We start from the raw sequence: 15592 nt of genomic DNA, 5'->3' as shown, positions 1-15592 counted from the left end.
TTGATCTGTTGCAAAGGGGCAAACCTTTGGCATGGCGACTTAAATGCAACACATTGCCCACAGCTTTTTATGTATCGCTCAATCTCTCCGACCATCTTAGGCCAGAAAAATCGACTCCGAGCGAGCTCAAACGTCTTTTCAACCCCTAAATGTCCTTGGTCATCGTGCCGAGACCTTAACACAGTCTCCTGGAACCGCTTTGGCAAAACTAGCTGAACCTTCTCGTCTCTGGAACCTCTTTGGCTCCGTCGATAGAGGAGTCCATCTCTTATAATCATCTTCCCTAGCTCCCGTCTCATATTAGACAGCTCACGACTAGGTTTCACACCCACAGGCCAACTTCCACTCCGAATAGTCTGCATTACGGGTCCTATGAGGTTGTCTGCTTCTTGCGCATCTCTTAGTTCCTTGCTGGACACTTGTTCCAACGCGGTCAACCCCAATTGCGTGGGACAACAATAGGCTGCTGGCACACCATTAGGATGAGCACCTAACTGATCAACACATCGGACAGGCTCACTCTCCGACATTTGAACCTTGAGACACTGACAGATGGACTTAACTCCAGTTTGAGGTATAGTCACCCACTCCTCTGCCTTCTCATCTGACATATTTCGTGACAACAAGTCCGCATCTATGTTATGACGACCAGGGCGATATTTCACATCGAAAGTGTAAGTGGACAGCGCAGCTAACCACCTATGTCCAACCGCACTAAGCTTAGCTGAGGTGAGGATATATGTAAGGGGATTATTATCTGTACGAACAGTGAAATTTGCGCCATACAAATAATCGTGCAGCTTGTCCACTACAGCCCACTTCAAAGATAGAAACTCTAGTTGGTGAATAGGGTAGTTCTTCTCTGACGGCTTTAGCTTACGGCTGGCAAAGGCCACCGGCCTCAGGCCCTCAGGATATTCCTGATAAAGAACTGCTCCCAGACCCTTCAAACTGGCATCTACATGTAAGACATATGGCTTCTTTGGGTCAGCAAAAGCCAAAACTGGAGCATGTGTTAGGCAATCTATAACGTCATGGAAAGCTCTATCACAGTCATCAGTCCATCTTGAGCCAAAAGGACTCGACTCTTTCGGATAAGAATCGACTGCTTTAATGGCTTGCTTTAAACTCTTCTGTTTAGGCTCATAGCCTTTTGTCAGATCGGTCAACGGTTTCACAATGGCAGCATAATTCTCAATGAACCTACGATAGTAACCGCAGAATCCAAGGAATGACTGCAAGGTTTTCAAATTAACAGGCTTAGGCCAGCTAGTGACTGCCTCAATCTTTGTGGGGTCCGGGGACACACCCTGGGCTGAAACAATGTGTCCCAGATACTTAACCTTTGACATACATATCTGGCACTTATCTAAAGACAATTTCAGCCCCACCTCCCCAAGACGATCCAAAACCTTCAGCAATCTCTCCTCGTGCTCTTCAAGAGACCTGCCGAACACAATGAGATCATCTAAGTACACAATCACTTGCAGCAAGTTCATATCCCCTACGGCCCTCTCCATTAAGCGCTGAAAAGTTGCTGGGGCCCCCGATATCCCCTGTGGCATTCTTTCAAACTCATAAAAACCTAAAGGGCATATAAATGCTGTCTTCTCCTTGTCTTCTTCATTCATCGCTATTTGATAGTAACCACTTCTAAGATCCAGGACCGAGAACCATTTACTCCCGCACAGCACATTCAATACTTCATCAATACAAGGTGTGGTATATTGATCTGGAATTGTCCTGCCATTCAGCAGCCTATAGTCTATGCACATTCGCACTGCACCACTTTTCTTCCTAACCACTACTATTGGTGAGGCATAAGGACTGCGAGATTCTCTAATGATGCCTGCCCGAAGCAACTCCTGGAGGTGCTTCCTCACATCCTCCATGTCTGCGGGTGGAATACATCGCGAGCGCAAGCGGAACGGACTAGGATCAGCTAATCTGATCTTATGCTCCACTCCCTTGGCCACACCCACATCCCATTCATGTAGGGAGAATACATGGGATCTCAGAGACAGCTTTTTGCACAACCTGACTTTCCATTCTTCAGGAACGGGCGAGTCCCCAAAATTAATCAAATCAGCATTCAACTTATCTACTTTCGTTCTTTCGGACGCCATTGTGGTCACCGAATCAGTAAGCTGCAACCTACCAATGACAGTACCCACTGGTATAACAGTCTGTCTGGATGACTCATTTCTCACCAAGACTCTAAAACTGACGGCCTCCACTGCACTGCCTGGCACCACCATCGGCTGAAGGAAGACCCCTACCGGAAGCGGAGCAATAGGTGAAGCATCGACCATCAATATTTCTCTACTAACATCGGGCTTTACTTCGGCTTTACAGATTACATTCGCCTCCTGACCTGGACCCAGCATCAATGTGCCTGGCCCCTGCCATTTCACACACCCAACCTCATAATCTAATTCTACCGTAGGTTGGCTAGTGTTCGATGAACACTTTACGTCGGCATTACGGGTCTGTATGCCAAACGCATGAGCGACATCAATTCCTCTTTCCCTACACTGCTGCACCAGCCGCCTAACATGACTGGCATTTGTCCCAACAATGACCGAAACCTGATCAGAAGTTTTAGGATTTGGGCATATGAGGGCAGGAATTGAAACCGTCTTGCAAGATCCAATGATTTCTGCTGGGTACTCAACATCCACTACCACATAACCCCTATATGGATAGCTTACCTGAGAATCACTCAGACCCCACAAGTTCAAACCTGCCACTGGTTGAATGGGAATACTGGTTAGATGCTCCCTGTACCAGGACTCAAATATGATAGTGACCTGTGAGCCACTGTCCAACAACGCTTTACACGGGATGCCGTTAACTTTTAAAGGCACAAGGCTAGGCGGACCAATCAAACCATCAGGGACTTGCGCCACCTTCGGTGTAGTGGCCGCCCCTTTCATTGCATCACAGTTAACTTCACTCACTATGGTACCTTTACCTTCCTTGCCTTTACTGATTCTCAAAGCCTGAACAAGTCTCTTTATAACTTTAGCTTGATCTCCCAAGTTCTGACATTTAGCTGCAAAGTGCCCATTTTCTCCACATCTATAGCAAAACCGCTCATCATCGGTAGGGCTACGGGAGGAATTAGAGGCTCGTTTAGGTGCTTCAACAGCCGAAATTGGGACTGACGACCTGTTATCAGTCATTTTATTATTCAACTTGTCCTGCAGTCGCTTAACTTGTTTCTTTAACGCCGCTATTTCCGACTCTTGCCGAAGGTCCACTACACCGGTTCGGGTCACACCCGCCCCTGCGCCCTCTGTCTGACTAGGCACAGTCCTAACCGCTGCGGCCGAAACCAAGCTTTTCAGCTCTTTAACCTCTAGCTTTAAACTCTGGATCGCTGACTGTGGTGACTCCCTACTCATTTGCACGCTCCCATAACTAACAGAGGTCCCAATCTTGGTTCTTGAAACTTCATATTCCTCCTCTGTACGTATCTCTTTTAAGAGCTGCAAAAAGGTCGGTGGGTTCCCTTTCCGTTCTCTCAAACGGAGGTTAACTAACATTAACTCAGAGTACTTGGCTCCCCTTAGTAACTGCTCTATACGTGCGGTAGCGGCCCAAGCCGGGGCCACGCCTCCTCTTTCCACTACTCTTAGCAAGGACTGTTCAAGGCGCCTTAAAAACCCAGACAATTTCTCATCTGCTTGCTGCTGAAGTAGTCTGAATGCAAAATACAGGTCCTCGCCTGATTCTGCAGATCCAAACGCATCATCCAGGGACGCAACGCACTCTGCGGGAGTAATATCCGCCTTTGCAGTACGGGCTGCCTTAACTATCTCAAAAGCTGGACCCCTGAGACTTTCAACCAACCGCCTTCTTTTCTCTCTCTCGGAACAGTCAGACTCTTCGATAAAGAGTAGTGCCTGCTCCTTCCATTGTTCGAACGAGTCTTCGCCACCCGGTGTAGGCAACACACCTGAGAAAACTCTCAAACGCTTATAGCTGCCCCCCTCTGTAAAGGGCTTTCTGGATCTCTCCAAAAATTCTCCCACGGCACTCAATACCGATTCAGTGGTACCTGCCAAAGAGCGTGCGGGAGGGAACAAGGAATATATGTCCTCCACAGTTCTGCCTTCTGTCCGTAACAAAGCCTTCAGTTTATCACCGAAATCAGACAACGAAGGTGGGGCATCGGGCGATGGAGTAAGATCTGCTAATATTATAAGCCACTGATCACCCCCAACAACAGGAACGATTTCCGAAGGAACCCGGTCTTTTTGTACACGCTCCTTACACTCACATACGACTAGGGCACTATTAAGCTCAGAACTGAATGCCTGTCCTCTGACACGAACACGACCTAAGCATTTAATTGATTGTACAATTTCTTCAATCTGTTCATTCGCAGGGACGCTCTCACTATCAGGGATAGCAACCAATAACGAGTGGGCTTCGTTGATTTCCAAACCCCGACACCAACCCCTCAACTCTAAAGCTAACTTGGTTCGAACACTCATTTTCAACAAATGGACATATACTATTCAAAAAGAAAACACGGCTTTAGCACTAAGCGCTTCACTAATACCCCAAGACTGATCCCAGCGGTGCCTCCATTTTATGTAGCACCCCTCTTCCACACCGTGTGGGCTAGGTTACACACAAACCTCGATAGGGGTGCCCCCTGAGTTCTTTTACCTAAATTTACTAACTATAGCCGTCGGGGATTAGTTATATGTATACTCATACACATATTACAAACGAAGGCACTCAGAACAAACCGACACGACACAAGAGCATATAATAAATTCAACCACTCTTTACTTAAGCAATTGTTACTAACTGGAAATAAAAAGATAGTTAAACAAAATACCCTGGACTTCTTCGCATCTGCCCGTTAACTTAAAATTAAGTACCTAGCTTATACACCTATATAAACCAAATTACCAAAATAGATTTCACAAAATTGCACATTCACCATAAATGTGATATTGAGTTCGACCCAGTAACCAGAGTTCTACGTTGCAGGCCGGTTAGTTGCTCGTGATCGTGGAGGCCACAAATTAACACAGCCGCTTCGCTCTGTTAAGCCCATAAAAGAATAAAACTTCAATACCTCGTCGCGTTAGGAGGAAAGCGAGGGGCGGGCGGTGTCCGGCAGCGTGTTGCGCCCACACAGCTTCTTTCCCCTCAGTTCCAGGAGTCGTCGATCCCAACGGAGATTTCCACGTCCCCCTTCTGTAGGTGGATGATGGTTCTTCTACGCCGAGTAAAGTACCACAGCAATGTCCTCACCTTAGCCCGTGGCTAACTGCAGGACGTTAGTCTTCAGCTCGGCCGAATGCTTTCTGTCTAGCACGACCTCACCACTATTGACTGCCCATTTACGTTTACTCGAGTTAACTCGTTTAAATGTCTAGCCGACACCTTAAACTCTATCTATTCCCTTAGGCTGGAGATAGATGAACAATCTTTCACTTTTTTAGGTGTTCCCCAAAAACACGACTCTCTGTCCCTCTTCTTCTTTTCCCTCCTCCAAAGAGCGCGCAACTCTCCCGGAAGTTTTGTCCAATCACAATAAATCAAAGATTACCAGCCCAATCCCTGCCCTCTTACCTAACAGTCTCCAGGTAAACCACTTTCCACTAAGTCCCCTTCAACCCAATATACATTACAGTGAATGGCCCGATATAACCCTTATGTACATCAAAACAAAAGAACAACAGCAATACTGTGCACAGCAACACACCTCTGTCACCTAGTCATAAAAACAAATGAAACATGAAATAAACAAAATATTTTAACCCTGCTACATGTGCATGTAGATCCCTGTAATGTAGAAAGTTCTGTTGCCACTGAATCTTTTACTTCTTGTGCACCCTCTGATCATTCTGATGATGAGCCAGAAGAGACTCTTGCTGTTGATGAATCCCTCTTTCTGCGAAATATCACACTCTTCTATCTTAAACTTCAGGCTAAACTACTGTTACCTGCTACTACAATACAGACTATTATTGAGGGATATCAAGATGTCCATGATATTAGTCTGACAAATTTTATTAATAACTTAAGTGACAAACTGACTGTCCTTGGAGTCCCAGACACCACAATCAATGACATTATGGTGGAACTCAGAAAAGAAGATCTTCTCACTGCCTGTAACAGTGGGCCTTTGAGCACAGACCAGAAAAGAAAGACCGCTTTTAAAAAATATTTTAATTATGTTGAGCCTGTGCCTCTGTTGTTAGGTACCGATGATAAAGGTAGGGAATCATTTGCCCAGTATGTACCTGTTCAAGAAACATTGGCTACACTTTTTAAAAGCAAATCTATTCAAGAACAGTATGCAGCAACACGTTCCCAGCCATCATCAGAGGGTCTTTTCCAGGACATTATGGATGGGAAGGGAGCTCAGTGCAACCCTTTATTTAAAATGGAGCCATCCTCGCTTGGTCTGATACTCTATCAGGATGCGTTCGAAGTTGTCAATCCACTTGGCTCTTCAAAAAAGAAACATAAGATTGTAGCAGTTTATCTAACTCTGACAGATATTTTGCCTCATAACAGATCCACCACAGATAAAATGCAACTTGTTCTCTTGTGCAACGAGCAGGCATTTAAATATTTTGGGATAGACAAGGTATTTGAGCCTCTCATAAAAGACCTGAAAGCTCTTGAGGAGACTGGTGTTGTAATAGGTGATGGGCAAATTGTCAAAGGTCGACTGTGTGCTATCTCAGGTGACAATTTAGGGTCTCACAGTATCGGCGGTTTTGTTGAGAACTTTAGTAAGAGCCATTACTTCTGCAGATACTGTGATTTAGATAGAACTACTTTTCAGAACTCGCCACTATTGTGTGGCAACACACGAACAGAACAGTCCTATCGGAATCATCTGCAGGAATTAGGCACCAGTGGAAGAAATTCTGAGGTCGGCATTAAATCAGACTCTCCTTTTAACCAACTATCCTTCTTTCACGTTTGCCAGCCTGGACTGCCCCCATGTCTTGGGCATGACCTGTTTGAAGGCATTGTTTCGAGTGACCTTGCTTTGTTTATTGGTTATCTAGTTAAGAATAAACATTTTAGTTATCTACATCTCAACAGGTGCATAGATCAATTCAAGTATCAGGGGAGTGATGCCCACGACAAACCAGCTGATGTTTCACCAGGTAGCAATAAACTTACTGGACATGCCGCCCAGAACTGGTGTCTCCTTCGTTTGCTACCCCTACTGGTGGGAGATAGGATTAAGAATCCATGTGACGATGCAGTTTGGCAACTTCTGCTGCAGCTAAGAGAAATTGTAGAACTCATTTGTGCACCAGCAATCACAACAGATCAGGTCGCTTATCTTAAAATACTCATTGAGGACTACATATACTTTCGAAGACAGCTCTTTCCTGATCAGTCCCTGAAGCCCAAACACCACTATTTGCTTCATTATCCACAGCTCATTACAGAGTTTGGCCCCCTAATTCGCCTTTGGACTCTCAGGTTTGAGAGTAAGCACTCTTTCTTCAAGAGATGTGCTAGAAAGTTGCACAATTTCAAAAACATCTGCAAGACAGTTGCCGAGCGACACCAGCTCTTCCAGGCCTATTTGAGTGCCGGTGAAATGTTCCAGCCAAGTGTGTTATTTGATAAGGGCACAGCATTCTACGTAAATGACTACAGTGACAAAATCAGAAAGGCTGTGGTTGGTTTGAATTTGGAATTTATAGATACAGTAGCATCTCATGTAGTGACAGTGAAGGGCACTTCATACAAAAAGGGCATGTATATCTTGTTGGGGAAAACTGAAGAAGAATTGGAGGTTGGCAAGATAGAGCTGGTCATTGTTCACCATGGTTCTGTGTTCTTCATCTCAGAAAAATATTTGTTTGTGAAATTGAGTGACATTGGGGTCTATTGCGTATTAGGGACAGCCCAAGAGGAGTTTGTTTGTGTGAGGAATGAGGATCTGCTTGATTATTATCCTTTGCCAGCTTATGAGATGTGTGGTATGCCAGTAATCTCTCTCCATCACTCGTTTGCAGAAACCTACTAATACAATGACTGCTGCATCAGAGGAGATCAGCAAGGCTGTCTTGGCTGCTCTTCCAGGGCTCCCCTCAGATACCTTGGCATCCTTGATGACAGGCCTGGAGAGCCTTGGCATGCAGAGCAGGGAGGACCTCTGCTATTTGAAGGAAGATGATCTTCTGACCTACCTTCGTCCAGTCCAGTGCAGAAGGCTCATTTGTGCCTTTACACCAAAAGGTTCTGTTAATATCTCCCAGGAGAGAGAGATTCAGTTACACTAAATAGAACAAAAGGTGGTACCAAAAGAAAAAGTGGTCACTGTTTAAAGTAAGTTATGTTACCTATTCAATGATGTGGGAGAGGGACTATGTCTATTGACAATAGAGCATGGTCCAGCTAATCTTTGAGGATATTCTCTCCATTCTATGTAAATAATTGCATTCAATTGTTATATTCCATCTTTAAGGTTGTCTTTTAAGTAATTTTTATTTGTTTTGTAAGCTTTTTAAATATAGCTACCATTCTAGTATAAATATCACTTTCTCCTGAAAGTTCAGACTACCAGCTTTGAAAATGTGGAAGTAAATATAAAAATGTATGTAAATGTTTTTGCTTCAAGTAGAAAATATCATTGTGGGTGTTGGAATAAAACATTAGTGTTACAATGATCAAAATATTTATTTCAGATCCCTCTTCAGCCCCATTTCTCCCTGGAAGTCCAGATCCCTCCTCTGCCCTGTTTCCTCCTGGAAGTCGGGAAACCTCCTCAACACTGTGTTGCCCAGATACACCCAGAACATTCAACACCAGAGGACAACTTCTGCCATCACCACACACACCATGGCCCGTAAATTTTAAAATAAACTGGGAGAAAATGCCGTCAGAGATACAGTCAGCTATCGCAAATTCAACAAGACCAAATCCAGCAGCGAGAAGAGCGATGATCAGAAGTGTTGTTGATCAGATGAGAGAGCACAATGCAAACCCTAAAAGAGGGATCTGTGCGCAGGTTGCCAATGATATAGTTCGGAAATACCCCCAATGCTTTGGTGATGTAGATGGTGATAATAATGTAGCTGCAGCTTCTCTTTTACAGCAACTCAAAACTAGAATTGAGCATTTAAATAGAAATAACACCATGGCACGGCTCCGACAGAAAAGGCCCTCTATTTCAGGAATGAGGAGGCAGGAAAGAGGTCCCATGGACCAGTATGGATGTGTGCGGTGGCAGCCCAAAGAACTTCCCGCTGGGGAGACAGAAGAAAGCTTGCAAGAAATGAAAAGGCAAATGCTGCAACTTTATGCCCAATTTGGAATGGCAGGAGCAGAGAAAGGAGAGTTCCAGAGATGGCATGAAAATACTTACATGCTCCAGCGCTGCGATCTCAATGCTGATCCTCCACTCAGCATATCCAAAATCAAGGATGACTGGCCATTTCTGTTTTCCCTGAAGGGTCTGTTCTCTCACTTTAGTGAACTGACCGGTATTTCCATTCTGGAGAAGCTCCCAGCAGCCATTGAGCAAAGAAGCAAGACTATAATCGAGTATTTTGAACAACACAAGACAAAAGCTGTGAGTGAAGTCTTGGATGCCTTTCAAGAAGTGAACGGCAGCAAGGCCATCTGCATTATCCTATGCCTACTTGCCCACTTTAATGAGAATGGCATCTTTCTTAAAGCTGATGTGAGTATAACTTGCGCGCGCACACACACACACACACTTTGGCTCGTTCTCTCAAACTGTTGTTTTGTAAATTGCTCGTGCAGTACTGTTGTGTTGGTAATATAGTCTCCACACAAACTATCTATTCCAAATTATTCTAATATTCCATAGATGGTCTGAACCTCTATTGGGAGATGTTATGCCGTTGACTGGCTAACATCCTTTTACTGTTTTAGACAGTGTAGCATACATATTTTAAAAGCATTAGCCATTTTTTTAATTCAGTGTTCAGTGTAAGACATTTTCTTTTTCTCAAAGCTAGACTGTATGGAATAATAATAAAATAATAATAGATTTGTAACTGTTATTTGTTGGCTATAAATTTTGTCATGTTTATACACTTTTTTTTTTTTTTTGTTTTTTTTGTTTGTTTGTTCCCTAGCCATCTGCAATAGCTGCTGATATCCAGGAAGAGACCCTACCCAGCACACCATGCTTAATTGTACAAGGTATATTCCTCCCTTATTTTGTTAAGGATTATTACAGTGCTTAAGGTTTTTCAGTGCTGGAATTCTGAAACATGGCTGTTGTAGATTAAAAAAATAATAAAGAAGTGAAATCAAAGCACTGACTATGACTATAAAAAGCTAAAATATACCTGATTTAATTTTGGCCACTATCCCCTTTGTAGTAGTATTCTTTCCAGTGATACACAGCTCCCAGTGCTTCTGCTTCAGTTGAAATGCTTTTTAAGAGTATTTAAGTGTATCCAGCGTGCTACAATGTGACAGCACATGTACTTATAGTGCGTGGAAAATGTGCAAGTTTTCTAAAATGAAAACTGGGTCACCTTTTTGACTCAGTAGAGGAGATCCAAAAAAACGTCACAGATGGTACTGGATATGCTTAAATAGCGAGTGTTCCAACCAAGCCAGGAGCACTGAGAACTGTATATCACTGCACAAGGAGACTATTTTGAAGGGGTTAGCAGCTAATTTTAAATTGGGTAAATTTTTTTTTTAATTTACAGGCACACTGAACTTTTTGACTGCACCCTGAACATATTTCCGGCACAGAAAGTTTCCTTGCTTTAAGTCCTTTAAATTGTTGTTCCATATATATAAGAAGGAAGAAATGGCTGTAGTTCAGTATAAGCCTATTACTGTAATGTTTCTGTCCTGTCATTGTCTTTGTTTGTGTTTCGATTTCTAATATGTGCTCCCCAGATTCTGCCCTTGTGTTTGCCAATGACCATGCACTCCTTGTTTGCCCTAGGAGTTTTCACCTGTGTGTTTGTCATTAGTTCCTGTATTTGTTCCCCTGCCTTTGTTCAGTTCATTGTGGGTCATTAAATGTTACCTCCCTGATGTCTTGTGTTTCCTTCTGTTCCTGCTCCTGTCCTGTAGCTTTCTAGTGCTCTTTTAGTTATATTGTGTTAATGCATTTTAGGAGAGCCACTAAGCGCAGACAAGTGGATGATGTCCATTGAAGGAACGATCGTGATGGGGCCCCACAACAATCTTTTGAATGGAGTGGCAGCGAAATTCTTCAGTCTTAATGGATCTCACAACACTTCAGCATGTTATTCTTATTAAGTGAGGGTCATTTTGTAGGATTCTGTACTCAAACAAAGTCTCTGAGAACCTGACACATTGCTCTTCTGGAGACTCCAGGAAGGTTCAGCTCTGGAAAATGATGTCGCTGGAGACTTAATGGTTTCTGATGGTTTCTCACTTAATTCTTGACATTAATTATTCATTCTTTTGCAGTTAATATGTCTTTTCTTCTCCACCTATTTCTTCTGACTCTGCTAACCCAATGAGCATTTCGCTGCCCAGTGGTCATTCCTTAACTTTACTAATTCTATTATTACATTAGTACTGCATCCTTCTCATGCGCATGCAATAATTTTTAAATTTTAGTCTGAGTTCAATCTCTTTCTTGGCTCATTTTATCTGGATAGAGAATACTTGCTGAATAATTTGGCACACCTAAATATAAGGAGTTTCTGACTTTCAGCCTTCCCAGACAATTATATATCACTTATATATGATTAAAATACAAAACCAATAGTAGTTATTAAGATTGAAGTGGTTTGGGATTGGTAAAATGTTCTTGTAAAAAAAAATATGATGAAGTATGAATTTCAACTTGCCTAATAATTCAGCACACCGTGTATAGTCCATAAGAGACAATAATAGTTGAATTTATAAAAATTACCCTGTTCAAAAGTTTACATACACTTGATTCTTATTACTGTGTTCTTACCTAGATGATCCACAGCTGTGTGTTATTTGTTTAATGCTAGTTGTTTAATGCTAGTCTCCTGTTTGTCCTGAACAGTTAAACTGACCGCTGTTCTTCAGAAAATTCCTTTGGCTCCCACAAACCCCTGACTCTTAATGCATGGTGTTTCCTTCTGGAGCATCAGTGAGCATTTGAACCTTCTGTGATAGCTGCATATGAGTCCCTCAGTTGTTCTCAGTGTGAAAATATGGATTCTAAAAATCATTCAGTCCTTGTTGGAAAGGGTTCAAATACACAAAAATGCTGAAAAACTACAGAGTTTGTGGGAGCTGAAGGATTTTTCTGAAGAACAGCAGTCAGCTTAACTGCTCAGGACAAACAAGAGACTTACGAACAACTATCACTAAACAAATAACATCATCCAGGTAAGACCACAGTAATAAGAATCAAGTGTATGTAAACTTTTAAACAGGGTAATTTTTTATAAATGTAACTATTTTCTCGTATGGACTATATGTAAATGTCTTTTATGTGAAATATCTAGTTCAGGCCAGTACTACATAAAAAATAACCTCTTACTTTGTTAAAATAGTTAACATTTTGCAGAATCTGCAAAGTGTAGAAACATTTGACTTCAACTGTACATACAATGAATGATGTTTGCCAAATTTTAAAAAATAGTTATCTTCATCCAAATGGTATAAGACTTTGTACGGTGGTAAACACTTGCTAGATCTACAGGATTAAACAAAATTGGAATGATATCTTGATTTTTATAGTAGATTTTTATAGTACAAAATGTCATTTTTGTAACATTTTTATTTTCAAATGTGATTTTATTATGTTTATTAATGTTTTTACTTCACATTTGTGTAGTTTTTAGAGAACTCATGGTATACCAGAAGAATCTGGAAAATTAGTGTAACCAATGTGTCCTAACTTTTAGAGAGTTAACCTGTATACATAACCTGTACATAACCTGTATATTTCTTGCCGTAAATTCACGGCAATTAGTTGCCAGGAATTTCCTGTAAATTTACAATAAATTTTTAACAGTGTACTCATACCTGTAATCATACCCTGGATTTGATTCTTAGCCATGGTGTTTTGGTGGAGCCCGTATATTATCCCTCAGAATCCTCCATTTTCAGATCATTATTTGTTAACATTTGAAATACAATGCCAGACAAAAAAAAAAATTGTAGCGCCTCAATTGAAAATAAAATTGAACAGGTAACTGTGAACATGGAGAAATCGCTTTGCAGCACTCTAGGTCTTGTAGCTCCATATAAGAAAATAAATCATCGAGATAAGCAATCTGCCCCCTGGTACTCTGATCATATGCATGAATTTATATAGGCTTCACGCAAGCTAGAGTGCAAATGGTGCTCAACTAAACTAGAAGTTTTCATATCAGCCTGGAAAGAGAGCCTCTCTAAGTATAGGTAAGCACAAGTGACTGCTAAGTCTGTGTATCTCTCCAGACTAATAGAACAACAAAAACAATCCTAAATTCCTGTTTGAATCTGTGTCTCGGTTAACACAGAATTCTTTAACTCAACAGTCTCTTATGTAGGAATTATTAGCTCAGGTAATTTTAATATCTCCACCAATATGTTTGAAATTAATTAAAGTTTAATAAATTAATATTTAATGCTGATTATTAACCAATCGTTATGCCGAATGGTCGGCTCCTCCAAACTCAATTGCGGTATCCCTGTGAGTCTGTTAATGTGAGACTTAAATGGGATTCACTAATTGCCAGTATCGCTTAGTAACCTGGGTTAGAAGGCTCGTCCAGCGAGCTGCATCACCAGGTAATGTAAACGAGTGGTAGCGAAGCTCCCCTCACGGCTGATGAGAGAGAGTCTCGCGATGTTTCAGGCGAGTTTGAGGTTCAGAGCGTGTAGCAAGATCGCACAGAGGCAGGGACTTTATTGTGAGTACTCAATGACGGAGGCTGAAGTTGTGTAAAAGACATGCATTTATTCCTAGCTAACACTACAACTAACATAACACTACAACTAACATAAGACAGACATTACACCTAACACAAACTAACGGTATAATAATATTGATATTACCACAAACTAACGGCCACGCCTATCTATGGATAAGATGTGCTGTTTGTAATATGAATATTTGATGTAATATCCGCACAAAGTGTAACATCTGTTGAGGTGCAACCCAAAACCCCTGTATCCTATACTGATGTGAATCAGTCACATAGATACAATAATTAATTGTTTAATCAATTAATGCAGATGGTATGAGGTATGTACCTGTGAAGCTGGTATGGCATGTTTGGTATCAAACTGATTGTTAATCACCCCTGATTCCAAATCTGGTCAGTGATTACCATAAAAGTGGATGTATCAAAAGTTATAACAGCTTAATGAAAATCATCAGTAAAGGTAGAATCAGGCGGGCCATAAATCCCAAAAGGACTGATACAGACCCCCTTCCGAAAGCCCGCCAAATGGATGGCCAGCCATTGGGCCAGGAGTCAAATTCCTGGTCATCCCTATTCATGAACTTTAGACCATAAAAATCTAGCACCTCAGAACAAAGGCAAGCAGAACAACCGCCAACCAGCGCAGAGAACAACCAGCAGCAGCGCAGAGAAAACCATCTGCCCGAAGGAGAACATCAGCCCAGGAGAAGAGAAACCCACAAGAAACCCTCCGGTGAAGGCCCAGCTGAACAGAGAACAGCACCCAAGACAAAGCTTCACCAGGAGAGAGAATCTAAAGGGACTCCACTCCACTGCTCCAAACACCGCGCCTTCCTGAGTGCCATCAGCTCAGCAGCTCTGCCATCAATTGCCAAGACCCCCCCCCCACTCTTCAACCAAGTAAACCAACTTCCTTTCATTCTAACAACTTAAGCTGTTCTGTTTAACCTGCTATAAGACTTTAGGGTCGTGTTTCCACAAACTATGCTTGCTTTGCAGAACAGTATTTCCCATTTAAGGTTACTCATTTAAATCCGGTCATTGCATTTTGATAATTACATCGTTTGTTTTATTCCGTTATTTCGTGTTTGTTGTTTGTGTTAGGTGTAATGTCTGTCTTATGTTAGTTGTAGTGTTAGTTAGGAATAAATGCATGTCTTTTACACAACTTTAGCCTCCGTCATTGTGTCTCATAATAAGTTCCTGCCATTGTGCGATCTTGCTACACGCTCTGAACCTCAAACTCGCCTGAAACATCGCGAGACTCTCTCTCATTGGCCGTGAGGGGAGCTTCGCTACCAATCGTGTACATTACCTGGTGATGCAGCTCGCTGGACGAGCCTTCTAACCCAGGTTACTAAGCGATACTGGTAATTAGTGAATCCCATTTAAGTCTCACATTAACAGACTCACAGGGATACCGCAATTGAGTTTGGAGGAGCCAACCATTCGGCATAACAATTGATTAATAATCAGCATTAAATAATAATTAATTAAACTTTAATTAATTCAAACATATTGGTGGAGAATATTAAAATTTATTTGAGCTAATAATTCCTACAGTATAAAATGTTGCATAAAAATCAAACACACTGCACTGTTTAAAAACAACACTCCTCTGTTCACTTTATTTTCATATTCTTCTGCAAGAATATCAGTTTGTCCACATTTTCTGGCAAGAGGCGAGACCTACTTGCAGTGACTATGTCCCCTGCCATTGA

General features: G+C 42.0%; 2 protein-coding genes across 3 annotated transcripts; one reads left to right on the top strand and one right to left on the bottom strand.

Annotated features, from left to right (window-relative positions):
* Positions 1-61: 61 nt before the first annotated feature.
* Positions 62-4502, bottom strand: LOC140587556 (uncharacterized; the record flags this gene model as incomplete). The annotated part of the gene is made up of 1 exon (XM_072708803.1): positions 62-4502. A coding segment is annotated over exon 1 (4441 nt), but the record flags the coding sequence as incomplete, so codon positions are not given.
* A 3735-nt stretch (positions 4503-8237) lies between these two features.
* On the top strand, positions 8238-13234 carry LOC140587555 (uncharacterized). Of its 2 annotated transcripts, XM_072708802.1 has the most exons (4): positions 8238-8334; positions 8694-9691; positions 10113-10179; positions 11120-13234. In XM_072708802.1, the coding sequence occupies exons 2-4, from the start codon at positions 8882-8884 to the stop codon at positions 11263-11265; spliced, it is 1023 nt and encodes a 340-aa protein (XP_072564903.1). In that variant the 5' UTR covers positions 8238-8334; positions 8694-8881; the 3' UTR covers positions 11266-13234. The 2 variants fall into 2 exon arrangements, with proteins under 2 accessions (XP_072564903.1, XP_072564902.1); XM_072708801.1 differs by having other exon boundaries at positions 8253-9691.
* Positions 13235-15592: the final 2358 nt, after the last annotated feature.

The sequence above is a fragment of the Paramormyrops kingsleyae genome, unplaced genomic scaffold (assembly GCF_048594095.1).
Source record: "Paramormyrops kingsleyae isolate MSU_618 unplaced genomic scaffold, PKINGS_0.4 ups343, whole genome shotgun sequence".
NCBI classification, from domain to species: domain Eukaryota; kingdom Metazoa; phylum Chordata; class Actinopteri; order Osteoglossiformes; family Mormyridae; genus Paramormyrops; species Paramormyrops kingsleyae.
This window is presented reverse-complemented; position numbering and strand designations above follow the sequence as displayed.